Raw genomic sequence first — 21,558 nt, forward strand, 5'->3', positions numbered from 1 at the left:
CAGTGGGTTTATGTTAGAACGATACTTGTAACCACGTCCTCTCTTTGTTACTGCAGAACGGCCACCGTTCAGTCGATCGCCGGGAGTGAAACCTCACTACACGATAGCCTCATTCTGCTCCTCAGCACCAGCTCCACTGGGAATAATCCTGCAACACCCACAGCCAGTGAGGAGAGGTGACAGCACTGCTCTCCCACCACCCAAGTCTGACAGCCATGCTTCAGGAAGGCCCTCTGCTACGGCTCAGATCAGGGATCAACTCACTGCTCGATGGCTAGATCTCACCGTACAAAGAGCTGGGGGCCTTTCTACTGAGGTAAGTCTGCTGACTCCCTCTGCAGCACACGTCCTATAATTCAAATAGGAGCCATTTTTGTTCTGTACCTGTTTTGCAGAGTCAAGTGGCAGTTGTGCCTGATTAAAACTGAGTGAAACTGGTTTATGTGAATGAGTCATAACCTTCCTCAAGAATAATTGTGTATCTGCCTATATTTAAAAAGTATTTAGTTGTTGTTGGTAGTGTCACAATACCGCTCAGGTTGTGGTACTTTTATTGTCTTCCTCTGTGGCTCAATCCTATGCTCTGTCTGACCAGGCATCAGAAATGGTAGCACAGTTCATTTCTGGGAGCACTTCGATATTGAAACATTTATCAGGATACCTGGGTGCTCACCTTTGCAAATAAATTATTCATTCATTACCACTTAAATAGTATCTGGTTTTCTCCAGTGACTGCTCAGTGGTATTTTTTTGAGTTTAAAAGAGTTTATTCAATAAAAAAATCTATTTCTCTCTATTGTCTGAGTTCTGTATGAGAAAGGTAGAAGCACAATGAAAATAGACATCCTGCTAACAATGTTAGTTTAAATCGGCTGTACGGTTTTGCTGCAGCAAGTCGGTCACGTCATTAAGCATTTGCCTCCACAGTCTAACTCAATCTTGCTTTTCTCCATTTGCAGTATCCCTCACTGCATAGTAGCACATGGATTTCAAGACTTCAAATGAAGAGGTTGGTGGGATTCAATCGATGTAACATTTTGACAGTGAACTGGCTATGATTATAGAGACTGCCTCGGCATTTTCAAGTGCCTGAAAGCATTTGGCTTTAGCTGCTGCATAGCACATAAATCTGGGCCCCTGTAAATGTGTAGCCTCCCCCTTTAATACATCCATTGTTAACACGCACACAAATAACTAATCAACAAGTAAACATAAGAACAGACTTCTTGATGCTAGTGTTGCTCCTTTCAGTGCAGACTGCAGTAAATGACTTTCAGTACTAGTGACTTCATGAGCTCACCTTGTCTCACATCCTCAGTCACATGAGCAGATGGTGATGATGGACCTGCAGTTGATCCACTCTCTGTGGCTGTTTGTCAAACTGAGGCCAGCGCTGCTTCATTTATCAACAGACTGCCTGTTATGATATTCACTAGCGGCTTTCTGAAACACTGCTATCAAGCTGCTTTTATTCTCACCCCTTTCTTTTTCTGTTGGTGACCTGATTTTAGTGTAATTGTGCAAAATGACATGACTGCTTGAAAGAAGCTGATGCTAATGTTCAGTATCAGCACACTAAGGAGAGGCCAAATATTATTTTAGTTAAAAGAAAGAATCTGTCAAACTTTATTCTCAGCCAGCAGTAACAGTTTACTTATAATGTAAAATTGCAGCTAAAACAAATGTTAAATATCAGTCTTTCTGAGGGTCCTCTTGTCTCATGTCTGAGACTTTGGTTCTCACACTTCTACACCCCGGGGTTAGAAAGAGTGTCCTTGTTGGGTATGTGGTCGGATCGTGATGTAGATGTGTTGGAAGTGGAGAGTAATAGAGAAACATAAAACAGGATCAGAGTTAAGGCTAATTACATCATAATGGTTTAATTTAACCACTACAGCAGGTCAGCGCTCAACCATGTGAAACGCTGTCTGACCCAGCTATGTACAGCTATGGCACTACTGCCCTCATTTTGCTTGGCTAATGACTCTCGCACACACGTTGCTTCAAATAATGTGAATTAATGTGTCCCTCAATTCATTTCTCATGCTGCAGCTGCAGGCGGAGGCTCATTTATTCACATTCCTCATTACGGGTGAAAGATAATACGCTCCATAAACTGACTTTGGTTCAAGTTTGACCTGCAGTTGAGATACTCTGTCTAAGAATAGCAACCATACAGCCAACTGTCTTGTTAAGTGATGAGCGACGTATCCTGGGTGACAAGGATGCTGACACTGGTGGCTTTTTTTCTATTAGCAGTCTTGTCAGGTGAGGGTGCTTCTTTTATTTAGACCTTTTTAAGTCAAGGGCAGGACAGGCATTGCAATTAGCCAGGGAGGAGGAATATGCAAAATGCAAATTTATGCGGATTAGCACGTTTTTGAATGGATCATTGGAAACAGACACAGTCCTCACAGGGAAATTCAAATGTAGAGGGCGAGCTTGGTTCCAGCCACTTAATTTCACAGGTTCTTAATTTGTCATCATCACCATCCTTACACTCAGAGTGAATAAGATGATATAATATGAGGTTTTTTTTTTCTCTCAGCGGATGTACAGTATACAAAGCACACAGAGAGAACTAAATATTATCACAACAGATAAAAGGCTGCTTCTTAGAGAGTCTGCTCATTATTTGAAGCCATAAATCAACAGGCGTCTTATGTTTTATTTTTTGTTTTGTGGCTACATTTTCTTTATTACTCAGCAAGCTGAATATGCTTTTTTGTCCAACATTAGCATTAACAAGGAAAGTAGTAAAACTGAAAGTATAAGACATTGCCAAAAGTCTGTACCCTAATTTCCATTTTCATCCTGCAACGAGTATTCTCAATGACATTTCATTTCATGGCCAGTTAATTTAGTCACGGAGGGATGATGAATGATTTTATCTTTCTGACTGTTCGCAGACAAAGACTGGGATTTATTTGATGCAAGAAGGTAATGAGGAGCCGTTTAATATTCGACTACACTTGGCCAAAGATATTCTGACCATTCAAGAACAAGATGTCATCTGTGTGTCAGGAGAGCCTTTTTATTCAAGTGTAAGTAACCCAGTCCGTCTCACAATCACTGATAGCTGACATGGTACGCTTCATATGCTCATCAACTTAAATCAGTAACATATGCTGCACGATAAATGAAGGTTACAGTACAAAGATACTGAGAACACTCAGTCTGCGTTAATGACAAATCTACACCAGTTAATCAATTCCTCATAAATCAAATGCAGCTCTTAAATAGCAATTCACCTTCTGGATCATGTATTGAGTGTAATAATTAGACCACACTTGTCTTCACATCTGACAACTTTTTCTTGACATTCATAAATTCACTGTTTTTCCATTAGAAAAAAACCCCAGAAAACCTGAGGCTGAAGTCCATGACCTCTCTCAAAGAGGAATTATTCATTCAAAAACATTTTGCTGTCAAAGACAAATGGAGGAAGCGGTTGTGTCTTCTGAAACACTATTACTTATTAATGGAAAAGGTGAAGACAGGGGTATGCTAATACAACCTTAGTATCTCAGGAAGTCTCAGGAAGAGCAGACTTTTTAGCCTCAGTGACCAACCAACTTTTACATTTAAAAAACTGTGTTGAACTCCTGCACAATGTCAGCACCAAATGTATTCAGGATGCAGAGTAAAGCATCAAATCCCCAATACGGAACAACATCTTTATACGAGAGCCTCGGGCTGCAACAACCCGTAGAAAAAGAAGCCAAACCACAAACAACTTAAAAAGAACATTCCATTCGTAGAAATGAACCCAACATGGGCAATGTAAACAAAAGTGATTTTTATGAGTAAAAGAAGAGGAGGGTTGGACAACAAGCAGTCCAAACTTCACACCCAGACTTGAAATAGTCTTTATATATAAATTCACTACCTGGCAACAGTCAACAGTGGAATGAAACATTACATTTTCAATAAAAGTAGTGCTGAAACATGTGATTTTAATTTCTATCTACCAGTTGTGCAGAAAACAACATTAATGTCTCATTTTACATTTGCCCACCACAGTGGACAACTCACATAGTTTTGGATGGATATAGGTAATGTTAGTGGTAATTGTTATTTTTCGTCAGCTAAGTGACGTTATGCAAAAGTGTTGTATAGCACTGGTTGGGTAGCACGGCTGAAATTATTATCTGTAAATGTAATCTATAATTACTTTAAATACTATAATAAAATGATTGCAATCAAAACTGATGTTTGAAACAAAAACTTTGGAAAGGGTAAAGACTGGAATTAGGGGAAACAGCTAGCTTAGCAGTTTCCAAAGTTAAAAAAATCCACCTACCATCACCTCTAAAGTTCACCCATTAACATGTTACATCTAATTTTATCAGTACGCAAGCAGAGATGTAAAAAAACAGACACACAAATTGTTTTTTTTTTTTTTATTGCTAACAGACCCAGGCTAGCTGTTTCCCCCTGTTTCCAGTCTTTATTTTAAGCAAAGCCAACAGCCTCCTGGCTCAATGCTTAGACGTGACATCTAGTATCTTCTTATGTAACTCTCGCCAAGACAGTGAATAAATAAACTTCCCCAGATGTCTGTCCCTTCTATAATTAATCTACATTAATGTTGCTCTTAATCATTCATTTGTACAAACCAACATGCGTAAAAAGAGAGCATGTTAAGATCATATCGTCACAAAATAATTCCACTGTCTAAAAACTATAACATTGAATAATATATATATTGAATAATATTGAATTATTACTGCCTCCAACGTATAACTATTATTCGTTACATTGATACTTTTAAATGTACCTCACAGAAACCAATAAGGTGCATAACTCAATTTTTCAGGTCTTATCGTGCACCGTTTTGTCAACATTATTATGTTATTATGATTGAATTTTTGCTCTGACAAAAGCGACCCTTCCCTCTTGTTCTGTTGTGAGAGCTCCCAAAGGTTCAGCCTCAGTCTGAACTCATTTCTTGGTTCTGACTGAATCTCTTCCAGGAGAGGACTGTAACGATCAGGAGGCAGACAATTGGAGGGTTTGGCCTGAGCATCAAGGTAATTTAGATCCCAGCTGATTAGGCTGGTCCTCCCAACGTCTTTAAATTAAGTCTGAACAAGTGTTATTGATCATTTTCTTGTCAAACTGCAATAACAACGTTAGCCGAGGGACTCACAGAAAATGGAGTCGCTTTCAAGTGTCTTTGTGTCATTCTGTGTTTTGTGATAGCTTTGTAATTCAATTTAATTGAATTTGTCTCCTTAGGGTGGAGCTGAGCACAAGATCCCTGTTGTGATATCAAAAATATCAAAAGAACAAAAAGGTATTTTTGTGGCTTTTGGAAAGGTTGTACAACTCCTTCCATTGCGCTGCTGTAGTGTGTTTTTACTGAAGTGATTTTTTTTTGTTTCCAGCTGAACTCTCTGGGCTGCTTTTCATCGGAGACGGCATCCTCCAGGTAAAATGCCAAAACTTGCATTAATGTTTGTTTGCGCATCTCATCTTACTCTGAAAAGTAACACCTAGTGTATATCTAATAATTCCTGTGCCACATGTCCACAAACTGTGTTGAATGATTATGCAGCCCTATAGGTAAATGTCACATCCCAAATCTTCATTTGTTACATGTATTTCAGCAAAAAAAATATCTCCCACATCTCATGTCTCTCAGCTCATGAGATGCAGAGGAAACATTTACAATCCAGCCAAAGGCGCTCTGTATTCATGGTAACTGTGGATGTGACTCTCTTGTTTACAGTTTCAGCGCAGATGCCGTAACAGTTATTGTGCTTGCCTCATTAATCATTCTGAAGACGGAGCTACAGTGATATGATGCCAGCAGTATTATTTAGGGTAACCCTGTTACTGTTGTTTCTAGATAAATGGAATAAACGTTCGAAGTTATCGCCACGAGGAAGTGGTAAGCTGTCAGCTCATATCTCATATTTTCTTACATTGCAACAGCACTTTCAAACAGCTTATCTAGTCTCAATTTATCTTTTGTATCTTTTTGACATGTAAAGCTATTTTTTTGTCTGTTTCATCCTTTTCTAAATGCAACTGCAAGAAATATGTGTGTAAGGAGCATAGTTCTGTGTCTGTATAAATCTCTTATCTCGGCTTTCCAGTCTTATTTAGACATTAGCACGCATGTTTCATCACAGCAAGCAATCAGTGAAAAAACAGTTTACAGCTCCGGCAGTGAAAATATTTTTACATTTTTCTCTTCCAGGTCCAGGTTTTGAGAAATGCTGGTGAAGAAGTGACTCTTACTGTCTCTTTCCTAAAGAAGACTCCAGCCTTTCTGAAATTGCCTCTGTGTGAGGACTGCACATGTAAGAAACCTGTACACACGCTCTTGCATTAAAGCATATAATCACCTTTTCCGCAGTGCAAAGGTATTTATAGCTGGCATTACTTTCTGCCAACGATCGGTTGTCCTGGTGACAATAAACTGAAGACTGAAGAGCACTTTGAGAGAAAGAAAGAAGTATAAATTCAGTTCAGTTTTCGGACTCTCTACAAACACTAAATGAAGATGCCTCTTTGCTAGAAAGAGGTAAAAAAGAGAACATGGGACACATCTCAAGCTTCACAAAAGATGCTAAACACAAAACAGAAAGAATTGACATGGCTCATTGTATCGCAGTTGATTGCTCTTGCATGCTTCAGCCCGTCATCAGACATGAAAGCTTTTATCAAATCCTTTCATACGTGGATGTAGGCCATTTTGACTGGCCAGCCTGTCAACTGAATACAAATTGGCACAGAGCAGGAGCCTTCAGTGGAGGAGAACGAAGTAACACACTTCTGCTGATAGCAGTGATTCAGTTCAGTTGGAAACCTGGAATTAGATGGAGGTGTTGCTCTGACTTGGAGGGTCTATTGTTTTCTTTTTGTGTGTGTGTGTGTGTGTGTGTGTGTGTGTGTGTGTGTGTGTATGTGTGTGCTAAACCTTCAGGTATCCCCAGTGACCAGAGTAGTGGGACCTCCTCTCCTCTGTGTGATAGCGGCCTGCACTTGAACTACCATCCTAACAACACGGTACTTTTTTCATTAGCTTCTTCTTTGACTGACTGATTCTATAACCGTCCCTCGGTAACCATGCAGCAGCGTTCCCGGTGCCAGAAAGTTGTTTCCATGCAACTGTCACTGCTCGCTGATAACTGGGATGCTCTATCTTTATCTTTTGAGGAGGGTGAATCAGCTTTCCTCTGCAGCTCGCGCTCGCTTGCTTGGCCTGCCTGTGCAACTGCAGCAACACCAGCAGCAGCAAGACTCGAGTTCTTGACATGTCAACTGTTTTGAAATGTGCAAGGTGGGAAAGGACAAGCTCTTCTAAATTGCGTTTCACACTTCTGCAGGACACTCTGTCCTGCTCGTCCTGGCCTACGTCCCCGGGGCTTCGTTGGGAGAAGAGATGGGTGGACCTGCGCCTTATTCCACTGCTCCACTCCCGCCTGTCGCAGTACATCCCGGGCTCTGATGCCTGCAGGTGAGCTGCAGGACCTCTTTTTGAAGTGTCAGTGGTTTCTGCCCTCACTCGCAGAGCTAAGAGTGCAAAGATGTCTTACTTCTTGAATGCTTTTGGGTATTAAAATGGAGCAGACAGCCACTCAAATATATCCATGAAAAAAAGCAAACCAGTTCTGCCCATCTGTTTTAAAACAGATTAACAGAGTAGTGAATGCTTAACATAATAAACCATTCAGCTGTCATTTTCATACACTGTGAATGGTAGAAACAGTATTCATATGGGTTGATTCCTAATGGACCGCACTTGTCATTTGGCATGTTTTAGGTCATTAATTGAAAATTACATAAGGACGGCATATGTTTTTAGATTAATTAACCATGCAGTGGGAAATGGGTTCAGTTAATTTCAAGACAGAATGAAAATCTGTCGAGATATTTATGATAACAATGGATCAAATGACAATGTGAAAACAATGTGACACTCATCTGCACCAAACAGCAGACAAATGCATTGAGCGACAACCTGGTCAAAATAGTGCAGCATGTAGCAGATGATATATCAATGTTGTGCTCACAACTTGCTCTACTGCTCACTAGTGGTCAAAAAAAAATCAGTTATTGCAGGTTTAAAGGAGTACTTTAAAGAAATACTGCATTTTTACTGAGACAGAGTTTGAAGAGAAGTGTTATATGAGTGTGTATAAGTGTGAGTGTGAATTTTCCCAGAGGAAAAGAAGACTTTTCAAAGAGTCTGCCCAGACTTTTATGCTGGAATAAAATTAAATGGAACTTTGACCACCAGAAAAACACAGTAGAGTCAAAGAAATTACATGTATTGCAAGCCAGTTTCCAGCCTTTGCAATTAGCTTCTCACCACCTACTGAGCTAAATGAAAACTAATGGCTTCCATGAGCGTTGTAAATCAGTCAAAAGAGTTATGGTCTTAATGTAATTTGTAGTCATCATCTTTTGTCTTTCTCTTAATTCTTACAGGAAAAATGCTTTCCAGGTCATAGCTGTGGATGGAGTTTGCAGTGGAGTTATACAGTTTCCCACAGCTGAAGACTGCTTGGACTGGCTTCAGGGAATAGCGAGCAACATCTCAAATCTCACCAAGCACAATGTAAGTATGAAACAGTGACACTTAGCTCTGCTGCTCTGTGCAGTCCCTCATGTAAGCCAGTAAGGTTTTGGGCTGAGTGTTAACGCAACGGACTTTCAATTTGTGGATTGTCTAACTGTCCTTTTGCAAATGTCACAGCATTGAGTAGACACATATTAATGTCTTTTGACTCTATGAGTATAGCACACAGTTATTTCTAAGAGCCCGAGGTCATAACAACAGCACTAAACTACACTTGCTCCCCCCAGCTAAACCCTTGCACGTGTTATCTATTATTCACCATAATACATTCTACAATAATGATAGCAAGAGGCAGCAAGAGATGAAGCAAAGCAGTGCTGCTGTACTCTTTCTCTTATTGTGAGCACATTTTTCCAGCTCCAAACTATCAAGTGTGTTTCTTTGTTTCCACGTGAGTGATGACGCTCAGCAGGGGGGTCAGATACAAATACTACTAACAAGCTCCATTGTGTGGAGCAGCTCATACAAAACTTAACAAAAGGTGTCTCATTTTGACACATTTATCAGTATGTTTAGGTGTATTTCCATGCAGTAAACTACGAGTTAGGTTTCTAGAGAGCCTACGAGGAGGATGTAACCAGACAGCAGTGCTGGCTCCCCTCCTGATATGAATAGGACATGGAGCTAGCTGCAATGAAAAACAGGGATTTGGAATTATCATGTGTCCATTAACGTGGCGGTGTGTGTGTGTGTATATGTGTGTGTGTGTGTGTGTGTGTGTAAGACTCTCGAGGGAATAATGAAGCCCTGGTTAATTGGAGTGGATGAGAGTGAGAGACACTGATCACTCACTGCCAGAATGGCCTCAACAACTGGAGTGTATTTCTCGCTCTGGCCCTGGCATTTACTGAGGTGTGTGAGTGAGCTGGACCTTACATATACAGATATCTGCGAAATGAATAGACGTGTAATTGTAAACACTGTCATTTTGATATGGCTGAAACATCAGTGATATTTTTCAGACAATTATCTGGACTGTTTTTAAAGAAGTAGGTCGCTTATTGTCACTCAAGTTTTATGTTGTCACAGTTGCTTCTGCACTGTTCATCTCAGTTTATAAAAAAACAGCATCTTCTTGTGATATTTAAGAATATGCCTCCAGTGATAGAAAGTGAATTGAAACATAAAAAGAAAATTCAAATTCAAGCCACGCAGCAGCTCTGTGAGGGTGTACTTTGGCACAGACTTGCTTTGAGCCAAACGGTAAAGTCAACATGCTAACACGCTGACAATGACAGCACTAACATGCTAATGTTAAGCAGGTATAATGTTTATCACGGTCACCATGTTAGTGTGTTAGCATGCTTACATTAGCTACACAAAGTACAGCAGAGGCGGAAATGTCATTCGTTTTTTCAGGCATTTAGCCATAAACCGAAGTACCGCACAGAACAAACTGAGATTTTGACCTGATGGTGGTGCTATTAGAAATAAGGCACATCAGAGGACGTTTGGAGCCACTAGGATTCATCCTCTGGTGACCATGAATATCTGTATAAAGTCACATGGTAATAGGGTCATTAAGAAGAAAGTTTAACAGATACAAGAACTTATTTATTCACTATTCTAAAGTTCCCCAATCAGGTCTAGATTATAACATATTTTATGATTTCACATTTTCTACTCATACTACTAACTTATTTTCAGTGTTTTAAATGGACAGTGCCACCACTCAAAGTGCCTTTTTAACTTACACAACTATTTGTAATACTTTTGTATACTTCTGTTTGTGTTGTTAAGCCTTAATTCTATTGCCAAGAAACAAACACAACAACTTTTGGTTCATTCAGCAGGTTACTCACAGTGTGCTGTCCAGCGGTCGTCCATTTGATGAAAGAATTGAAAAGCAGAATGTGTGTGTCTGTGTGTTGAACTACGCTATAAAACAACCAAAACAGATATAGCATACTCAAAGTAAAGAAAGAAAATAAATGTGAAACTCTCTCTTTATCAAATGAACTAGTAACTAAAAACCTGTGTAGATATACTTTGGCTGTCAGTGTCTTGCACTCTGCACAGCTGAAAATGTCTTCAACGTCAAGCGATTCATCAAACATTTAATGCCACGGCTGGCCACATGGGGCAGATACACCAGCCACACAGTCTAACAGAATACTTATTATAGTAAGGAATTTAACTTGTCTTTATAGTATTTGACTCTTACATGTAAGATTTGTGTTTTTATATCACTGCTGCACAACAGATTGCCCTTCAGGGGCAAATAAAGTGATTTATTGATCATTCAGAGGATCAGTCTCAGTGTGACTTAAAAAAATGTCTAGAAAGTGTATCTGAGAGGCGTTTGCTCTCAAATTTTCAGACATTTTTAAAAAAGTCAAAATAAATATTCATGGATGAACCTTTTGAAAATTTAATGGGCCCTACTTATTAAACAGGAAACCTTGCAAATGAGACGTATGAGTGGACAAAAATGACACAAACACCCAAAATAAAATATATGAATATCAAGGACTTAATAAAGAGTAGGGTCATTGTGGGCCTGAAGAGCTGCTTCAGTCCTTGAATAGCTGTCATACAATTGAGCTGAGCTGTTTGTAGTCAAATATTGCACCATTTGTCATGAAAAAGCGCCTCCAGTCCTCTGAGCGGTGATGGAGGAGGAACTCCACCGTGCTCTCTGAGCTCCATAAAATGATAATCTGCAACTTAACCAGCAACTCAGATAAGACAAGGATGGATAATATAAGAAATAAGATTGTGCTCAAGATACTCAGTGTTCCATAAGATAAACTATACATAGTAACATAAACATGTGTAAACTGTACAGAAAGGTACATCAGTGTTAGGATGTTGTAAATTACAAGCATAAAAATATGGCATATATGTGGGATAAGTTGTATTAAATTTACAATGCACTTTACAAACCACAGTATGATACCTTTGGGGTTTTTCAGGAATCTGCTTTTAAAGCTCAGAGCTTTTATATGTTACTGAGTGATGTCTATATTCCTTTACTTTTATCCTTATTTTGTTTATTACTTAATTCATTTACTGTTTTGCTTCGTCTTTGAAACCCTGGTCCATATATTGCTGTTCTCAGGTTTCCTTGTAAATGCAATATTAGATTTCAGTCTCACTGGGATTAAACGGGTGCAACACAGTGCGAGTAGCAGATATAATAAAACAGTACAGGAGTTAACCACAGTGGATGGAGTATGATGTTATATTTCATTGTATACGCAGTGAAAAAGGCTGTGAAAAAGGCAGTGAAAAGGGTGTAGTAACTGCAGCTGTCACATTAACACATTGACACAGCAGCGGAGTAAAACATGATATTTCTCTGAAATGCTGTGGATTAGAAATAAAAAGTCCCTCACCTTGTCAAGTACAAGCACCTAAAATTCTCCTTAAGTGCAGCACTTGTAGAGTTTATTGTGGAGTAAGCGTTCCTAAGTATTTTTCTCAGGGGGCACCCGTAAACTAGTACTCCTGTATGAATATTTGGAGAGAACAAGAGATGTAAGACTTGTTTTGGACCCCGCAGCCTTTCCTGATTTGTATCAGAGGTGGGTTCGACCTTCAGTCACTATGACTGGTCACGACAACCCACGGCTGAATCTGAACACACAGCGCTGTCACCACTCCCATATATCCAATCCCTGCTCACATCTTGACAGTTATCTGGCTGTTTCCTTTCAGTCGCTCCACTGGAAAAACACATCTTGTTTCCTCTCTCGGCCCAAACTTCAGTAGCATTTCAATGCAAGCAGCTGTGACTTGTTATCGGCTCCATAGGGGGACGGACTCGGGCCTGCATGGCTTAATTTGGTGTTGTGCTCCTAAGAAAGAGTTATATTGATAGTATAGTGTGGATTAGGAGCGAGTGATACCTGTGATGTGAGCAGAATGTTTTAATTTAAAGCCTGACTGCTCTCACAGTAGTTTCCCCCGCTTTTATTATCACAGAGAGAATGGATTTTTTTAAATGGATTTTTTTTAGGAAGAGCCTCGGGTCCTTGTGGAAATGACTCTATCTATCTCATTTTGTAATTTGCATGCATTGAATAAATGAAGTAGCTCTAACAATATTCCTTCAGTACTGTGGTTAACATGTTAGCTCTTATACTGTGATTCATAGTATTTGTTCTTAGATGGATCGTCACTGATTGTAAGTCCCTACGGGGTCTCACAGCTATTTTGAGTGCCACCAGTTAATTGGTGTGTCTTTGTTAGTGGGCGATATTTTAATGAGCTATCAATGTGTTTGTTAAATTTAACAGGTGAAGAAGATTAATCGAAATTTTCCAGTCAACCAGCAGGTAAGATGTTTCTACAGGCAGCAGCTGAGCTCTGGCTGCCTGTTCAGATTTTCTTTTTTTTGCTTTGACTGACTTTAATTTGTGTGTTTCACGTTAGAAATCAGAAGTGCATCTAACCAGGTCAGTCAGTCAGAGAAAGGACGCAGCCCCGTCTTGCCTGCTATTGCAACACGAGGAGAGTGTTTGAAGTTCATCCACTGAGACACTGATCAGAAAACAACTTTAGTGCCCTCAGTCAGTTAACTCACAGTGTCATCTTTCAGTCCAAACATGGGGAGGGAACGAGACGGTGGGGTTCCTGTGTTTATTACTTATTCATTCTGGTTCCTGGCGCACAAAAAAATGTGTGAATTCACTTGACAATTCCTTTAAAAAATAAAATGGCATGAGACGTGACTGCTTGTCCTGAATCTTTCTCTGGCTTGTTTCCTCATCCATCAAAAAGCACCAAACGGAAAAACCAAGAGAACATTTTACTTTGGTTGCAATCGGCCTGACTTTAATGAGTACTGCTGGTGAGCTATCCTTGATGTCTAAAGTTGTGTCTCAGAACATTTGCAGTCAATGTTTTGCTTTCTTTCTCCTCATCTCCCTGTTGGTATAACCTTTTTTTTCCCCCGTTGGATACTTTTTACTTTACAATTTTACACCTTTTGCCTTCATGTAGGGATGGGCAATATGATGATACATAAGTGACACAGTAAGACTTTTCCATACCGTTTATACTGAGTGTATCAGACCATTGTGGGCAATTTTACAAATCAACGAGCAAGAAAGCTGAAATATGATATTGGATTTTTATTCGATTTTTGCATCAGTGTGATGAAGCACCTTGATTTGTCGATCAGTCATAGTCGATCCTGAAAGAAGAAGAAGAATTTGGTTTCAAATCTCAATTATAGCAAATGTTCGTGGCTAAATGACAACAACACAACAACAGTTCAAGTTAAAACTGGGGAAAATATCCATAGATATCATTTATTAAGATATTTAATACTCCAAAACTCAAAGGTGATTGACAGTGTCACCTTTTTTCCCACAGAGCACAGCCCAGTCACACAAAAGTACAGAAATCTCATTTTAGTTATACCACAAAATCTGGTTCCAGATGTCAATACAGATACCAATATACCTTATTATTTATAATACTAATTGCATTTAATTACTTAAAATGCTAAAACCAAATATAGTTTTTAGTGGTAACTAACAAGCGTTTTATTGTGTGAATCTTCTGAACTAATGAGGTGAGTAATGCGTCCAAAAAACTGCAGCACAGACTGTTTGGTGTTCTCTAAGGAGTCCAAAACTTGCATATCTTTAATACTGATGTTAGTATTAATACTCAAAATAAGATTTTGTGTCAGTAGATACTTGGTATAAATCCAGTCCCCCCCGTACCAAAGCCGGTGTAAGTTTGGCAGAAAATGTTGTGTTTATTTAGGACCCTGTTGCTGATAGTAAGAAACTGAGAAAACAGGATTTCTGGAAACAATTTCTCAGTTGATTTAAGAGAAATATTACTACATTGTAATATAAACCTACATTTCTTCTCATATCATCCTCCCCAACTTTTGCCTGTGCTCTTTTATTACACACATCCATCATGTCCATATCTCTCTTTTTCACCGATAGATTATCTACATGGGCTGGATTGACGAGAAGGAGCAGGACTCCGTTCAGGACCGAATGTATTCACCAAAGTTCCTCGCTTTGAGGGGTTCCTCACTCTTCAAGTTCTCAGCACCTCCTGTAAGTTTTCATTTGGTCCTTACTCTCTTTAAAACTTCTCTAAACCATCAAGCATCAAGCAAGAACTTATGTCGTTCAACTCCAGGGGAGATTTTTCATTTGATGTTAATGCATTGCGGAGGGAGAAAATGCTTTCCTGCTAGAAAAGAAGGAAGCAGCTCACTCATTATCATTTGTGCTGCATCGATCTTCCTCTTGATTGATGATGATCATTAAATCTGTTTACATTCTGCCAGCCACTTAAGTGATTATGACAAGAGAGATAAGCTGTCGATGCTACTGGAGATGGGAAAAGATTGATAGATAACTGAAATTGCCTGCTCAACTTGAATATTCTGATATTAATGGAATATGCTAATGTGAGTGGGTGGAGGAATAGGAGCCTGTCTATGTGACAAGCTTCTGTATTGCTGAAGACTTGCTACCTGGGAGGAATATTGCCCCTCAAGTTGCAAGATGACAGTTTTAAATTCACCCACCATTCATCAATAATTGACCGTTCTCTAAACCCTGAACAGTAACTGTCCAATCAACCTTAGCATCCGTAATCAGAAAAGGCAGGCCTGTCAAGCTCTGGGTTTTTCTACATGAAGAATGTGTGAATGGGACAGTATTAAGAGTGCTGGTCATAGAAATTATTATCAAATTTCCAAAGCACAAGAGCCAAATTGTAAGGAATACATTAAACAGTGTGTTTGTCTGCTCTAATATAAGCTGAGCCATATGAGCTATAAGCTCCCCGCCTAAGTGGTAATGTAGTGTTATAGGTTAGCTGAAAAATACTTTACTGTGTGGGAGCCAAGGTGCTAATACTGATATCATAGTTTAGAGTGATTGAATGTGGCTTTGTCCTGCTCTTTATTTGGTTTGGGGAAGTTTTACATTCCAGCAGCTCCAGCCAGACGTGCGTTGTAAAGCTTGGTGCTTTGTCCTGATCCTCAAATTCTTTTCTCTTGTAGAGGTAAATAATAATGTTTGATAGCACAAACATTAAAGCAGAAATCTAACCAGCATGCTCCTCATCCAAGTTGTTTTTCTGTAGGGAGCACCACAAGCATGCCAAGGTTATGTTAGAACGAACAACACTTCAATTACTTTTTTTTTTTTTTTAGAATAGTGTATCATTATAATTCGAGGACTGTAGAGCTACTCAGCAAAGCACAAACGATGCTATTACTTAATTTAAATGTGTGAACGTCTGTTAGTTGGATCATTAACCTGCTTACAGAGTTATCTCAGCTGCAGCTGGTAAAAGTTACCAAGTAGTCATTTTAGCCGATGGTCGTCGGCTCGAAATGAGAAGCCTGGTTTTGTTTACCTCTGTGTGAAATCAAAGAACCACAGCTGCAAATATGACAGCATATTTCAAGTGGTAAATCTGCCAACGTTATTGTATTATTGTACAATGGAGAGCATAGCAGGCGTAGCAACAGTAACTAAGGGAGAGTGGGATTTAAGTATGCAAGTATTTCCTAATGAGTGATCTGCACAAAAACATGCATCACTTTTACTTTAAGGGACAGCTCTTCTGCTTTCTTTCGGCCATTCTTCAAATCAAAAATAACATTTCTGTAACATTTTTCAGGTGACAACATGGGACTGGACCAGAGCAGAGAAAAGCTTTACTGTGTATGAGATAATGTGCAAGATTTTAAAGGTAAGGCAGCCTTTTCTGTTTCGTGTAGAGAGGCAGCAGATACATTGACAGAATATAAAGTAGAAAACTGAGGAATGTGCCCAACAATATAACTCACTGATTTATTTGCATGTGTTCTACTTCAATCCCGCAGAGACCGTCAAGGTTCAGATCGTATTGTTCATTCTCTGCAGGCTCGAGGTCACTTTGAATTTAATTGTGAGAATTTATCTGCAATTCCTGATCTTGAAACTTGTTATGGATAATTTAATTCATATAGATACACATATTGAATCGGATATAAGTTGATCTACACTGCCATAGACAGCCATGTGGGTTACATAAAGCTATAAAAAAAGATGCATTAAGGTAAAGTGCTGTGCGCCTCAGCTTGCATATATATGCGCCACCTTCACGTAAGTGTTGAGGCTATAGACACTTAAAGCTGCAGTGTGAAGTCCCTCCCTTTAGCTTCAGGAAACTGCATTGCTGTTGCTTTGTCTTATCTCCACGTCGCTCTGCCCATCTGTACCTGATCAGCATGGCAGCCGCTCTGTCTTATCTTAGGATAATGACCTTCTGGACAAGAGGAAGCACTGCTTCAGCGTCCAGACGGAGACCGGGGAGGACATGTTCTTCAGCGTGGAACTGGAGTGCGAGCTGCTGATCTGGGAAAAGGCTTTTCAGATGGCTACTTTCCTGGAGGTGGAGAGGATACAGGTCCGCACCTGAACTGTAGGCAACGTGCAGGGAATTGTGATCATTTTAATCAAACCCACAGTTCCAGCTCAGTTGTTTTAGTACAAAGATTGATAATGCTCATATGGCATTTTCAGCAGAGCAAGAGCAGCTTTTTTGTCCTTGTGCAGCTCTTGCAGGTAACGTCTTGTTCTCCTATTCTGCAGTGTAAAACGTATGCCTGCATCATGGAGAGCCACCTCATGGGTCTTACGGTTGACTTCAGCATGGGCTTTGTGTGCTTTGATGCAGCTTCAAAGGTGAGTGTGTGACAGTCCTTTATCATCAATAGAAATATGGAGAAAAGATCCTTTCAGAGGGAGAATTCACACAGCTCTGTTGTACATAGTGTGATGGAACTAATCACGAAGCCTCAGCCTCCCTTTTTCTTTTTTTGGTGATACTAACTTATTCTGCAGTGTATGCATTTTAGAAGTATGAGCACATTTGTTTTGACGGCTGGTCCCCCCCCCAGCTCAAACCTCTCACTCCTGTCTGCAGCTCATTTTGGCCTTTTCCCAAGTCTGAGAGCCATGCCGACTACTCCACTGGTGCACATTATGTGGATGAGCAGGACACAAGCACTACCATATTGTTCTCAAAGATTTTGGCCCTAATTCCTGCAGTGTGAAGCAACAATGTCCCCCAAGGACCATAGAAATGTTGCCAGCATATTGTTTACTAAGGGAAATGCACAAAACACAATCCATATGTTCACCGCAACTGCAGACAATACGCTGGGTGGGATTACTTTGTAATTAAAAGCTGCTATTGGCACATTTCAAAAACCATGTTAGAATTAGTTTCAATCAGAGGCAACACAAATATAACTCTGTTTGACAAGTTGAGCTGTAATGTGCTGGCTCAGGACCCAGTGAGACGTTCCAGCAAAGCTCTAGCTTTTATCAAAAGTAGTAACTTTCCCGTTTAAAGCACAACATTTAACATCAAATCTCAGTGGGAACATACAGAACAAGGATGACGGTACCAAAGCAGCTGCTCTGACACCTGAGACTTAAAAGCGAGCTGTTGAATTTACGGGCTAAATTGTCAGATGCACAAATCAAGGAGATAAAAGCAAGCAAACACGACAAAGTTCATGTAAGTTTGACAACTACTTTTGAAAGGCCAAAAAAAAAAAATAACCTAAAAGCACATGAATGATTGGTTGAAATTGGACCATGTTACGCCTATGATGGAAGAAGTATTCAGACAAGTAAAAGTAGCCATATCCCACTGAAATGTGCTCCACAGACATCAAGTAAAAGACCAGCATTGACATTTTTTGCTTGATGGCTGTTTATCTTTAATCAAAATCGAACTTGAATAAAATTTGAAATCTCTTGCTTTGGTAAGAAAAGAAAAGAAACACAGGTCCTCATGTGCCTCATATAAATAAAGCGAATATGTAGAACAAATCAAATATTTATCAAAAGTAAAAGTTCCTATTATGCAGGAAAATGGCTGCTCCTAGTGTTATTGTTATTAGTGGTTTTTTACTGATGCATTACTGTTTAAGTCTTAGTTTAATGTTGTAGCTGGTCAAAGTGGACCAAATTTAACAGTTTTTTTACAGGGTAAAGTAATCTATGGCAATGTATAAATATGTTATGTAAAGTCAGTATTTTTTATGTGAAATCCTGATCTGTGAAGTAACCAGTATCTGCAGCTGTCACAGAAATGTAGTGGAGTAAAATATCGAGTATAAGCAGAAACATAAGAGAGCATTGCATTTTGTTGCACTGCATTTATCACTGTGCATTATCGCGCATTCATAACATAACTTTAACAAGAATAAAATGAAACAAAACAACAAAGCAAAAATAAAAGTAAACTATAAGAACATAAAGTAAAAGCTGAGCCGTGGCAGCGCTGAGTCTCATGAGAATGCGGCACCACGGGGGAAACCGAACGGGGAATTTTTTCATGTAGGTCAGAGTTCGGATATAAAATGAGGTGCTTGTGATTGACGTGAGGGAGACGGAGATATCATCACCTCAGTCACGCTGAGTGGAGTCAGAAGGAAAGGTGGAGAGGTGACACTCTTCTTGTTACACTCATGAATATCAGATTTTTTCACCACGTTCAGAAAATACCACGGTGTGATTTCTCGTATACGGCACGTTAAACATTATTTCTTATGCCATAATTAATGAGGCTGGTGTTAAGGTAATTATTACAGTGGCAGGAACAGTTAGCACAGTATTTTGTGTGCACCGCACAGATACATATTCATGTGAAAGCGTGGCCAGCTGTCTACCTGACAAGTCCGTCTGGAAACTGACTGTCGTCTGGCTCTCTGCGCGGCTTTTGTTTATTCACTTCAACACTAATTGAATCACTGAAGGAAGCTCTGTTATTTCAGGTGAAATTGCTGTGGCTTGTTAAATTTCCCAGTAGCAAAAATAACAAGTTTATATCTCACAACGACTGATATCTGGTTGATCTGCTGACGTGCCCCATTTCTCACTGGATCCATGTGGATTTTAACATGAATTATTCATGAAATAGTGACACAAGAAGGAATTCACACATTAGATTGCTGCAAACAAAGTTATTATAGTTGTGTTTTAGTTGTTTAAACTTTAAAGTTAGACTCTTATAGTTTTTGTTTCTGTGTTTATTTGTACTTTTCAGGCAGTACTGTGGAGATACAAGTTCTCCCAACTAAAAGGATCATCTGATGATGGAAAAAGCAAGATCAAGTTCTTGTTCCAAAATCAAGACTCCAAATCTATTGAAGCAAAGGTAATTGACTTTGAGAGACATTTAGTGCTGAAGCTCAACGAAAAAGTTATTCAACAAGAATTTCAAAGTTATAGAAAGTGAGTTACTTATGTATGACTTGTGTATCGACCCCGTTTCTCTTTCAGGAGCTGGAGTTCTCAAACCTCTTCGCCGTGCTTCATTGTATTCACGCTTTCTTCGCTGCCAAAGTTGCTTGCCTGGACCCGATGTTTGTGGAGAGCCAAGGCACCGCGACTACCACCGGGTTTCCTTCTCTTTCCAGTATCTCTTGTAATTCACAGACACCTAAACTCAAATACGCCACTTGACAGGCGCTGCTCTCCCCAGACCCCCTCTAACAGGACGCTGCACTCAGTCGTGACCGTGGCCTAAAATGGAGAACAGGAGAACTGGAAAATGTTCAAATTGTGACCTTATTGGAGGATCGCTGTATACGGCGGTGGATTTAAGGACCTCTCTGGGAGGGATACTCTTGATACTTTGGAAGACGTTTAAGATTTATGGGATTTTCTGGACTTATTCTGGACCTAAACACGAACTTCTGCTTTGAGAAACTTCCCCGGTAGACTTATTGGACGTAAAATGTGCGATTTAAAAGCGTTTTTAAATGGATTCGTCCTTCTCTTGATCCTCAGACATCCTTATAGTCAACACATCACACAGAACAATGCCGTTCTTTTCTCAAGGTGGTCTGCTTTTCTATTTAAGATTTGGATAGTTAAAACAGATTTTATCCCTTTTTTGTTCCACATCAGACATTAAAACTTCTGGATATGATGATGCTTTCTACATTTCCATTGTTTGTGTGTTCTTTAGGTGGAAACTTTTACCTACATCTATACTTCAGTTAGTAGTCACATTTATTTTCCACTGGAGTGTAATTAGAGTCCAACTAAAAGCTAAATGACAACATCAATCTGATTCTGAATCTGAATTTCGGAATAAATGTAGTTACCCAGACATTTGCTGGAAGCATTCGTGGATGATAATGATACTTTAGGTCGGTTTGTGTACGAATATACTGAGTAACCTCATTTCGTTTTCTCTGTGTATCATGTGTACCCACAGGTTGAGGTCAGAGTGTGGATGAAATTGTAGTTTTCAATGTGTGGATGAAGAGCGACACTTTGATAATCAGGTTCACCATCCACACGAGCATAATCTGAAAATACCACTTCAAACATGATTAGAAACACCTTCGATAATGTTTATAGCGTTTTTTTTTCTAGAACTCGATTATGTAAATAAACACTGACATTCAAATGAACTCAGAGAATTATGAATTATGGCGATTACTTGAGGGATTACTTGTAGGGATTATGGCATTTTGTTAATTTGATGTGCACCAGAGACGACTAGGTAGATAGCTCATAACCTGGTGCTCTCCTCATCACTTACTCTATGGACCAATTTAGAAGAATAAAATCAGCTATGGTGTATTTTTGGAATATTTTATCTTTTTTGAAATTCCGCTTGTAAATATGACAACAACTTTTCATTGACAACGTGAAAGAAAGGCAGCGAGGATGATAGAAACATGCAGCGCCGTGGCCTCTGAGACGCCCCTTTAATCTCCACTCCGTGTTTAGCTGTTTATAAATGCAGCAGAGTGACAACTAAACTATCATACACAAAAAGAGTTCAGGTCAATTAGCGCAATTAGTCATGCTCCTACCTTCCATTTACAAAGTGGAGTCCAAATAAAGGAGGCCCGTGGGTAAGTGAACTCTAGAGGATAGTAAATTAAATGGGGTCAGTAAAGTGCTTGGTGCTGTGCAGGGCTTCTTAAGCTGACATGAGCGTCTGAGGGA

The 21,558-nt window shown here is 39.5% G+C and overlaps 1 protein-coding gene across 1 annotated transcript; it reads left to right on the forward strand.

Annotated features, from left to right (window-relative positions):
* Positions 1-982: 982 nt before the first annotated feature.
* On the forward strand, positions 983-20,055 carry sntg1 (syntrophin, gamma 1). Its single transcript, XM_070845504.1, has 17 exons — positions 983-1,009; positions 2,910-3,044; positions 4,977-5,033; positions 5,242-5,299; positions 5,391-5,434; positions 5,855-5,896; positions 6,209-6,311; positions 6,938-7,020; positions 7,341-7,471; positions 8,446-8,575; positions 12,838-12,876; positions 14,509-14,625; positions 16,211-16,282; positions 16,829-16,981; positions 17,167-17,259; positions 19,637-19,747; positions 19,873-20,055. Exons 1-17 carry the CDS (start codon positions 983-985, stop codon positions 20,053-20,055), a joined length of 1,578 nt encoding a protein of 525 aa, XP_070701605.1.
* Positions 20,056-21,558: the final 1,503 nt, after the last annotated feature.

The sequence above is a fragment of the Pempheris klunzingeri genome, chromosome 15 (assembly GCF_042242105.1).
Source record: "Pempheris klunzingeri isolate RE-2024b chromosome 15, fPemKlu1.hap1, whole genome shotgun sequence".
NCBI lineage: Eukaryota > Metazoa > Chordata > Actinopteri > Acropomatiformes > Pempheridae > Pempheris > Pempheris klunzingeri.

Coding starts and splice junctions, on each gene's coding strand:
- sntg1 (XM_070845504.1), top strand. CDS start 983: ATGGATTTCAAGACTTCAAATGAAGAG. Junction 5,435..5,854: donor TCGGAGACGGCATCCTCCAG/GTAAAATGCCAA, acceptor TGTTGTTTCTAG/ATAAATGGAATAAACGTTCG. Junction 16,982..17,166: donor TGGAGGTGGAGAGGATACAG/GTCCGCACCTGA, acceptor CCTATTCTGCAG/TGTAAAACGTATGCCTGCAT.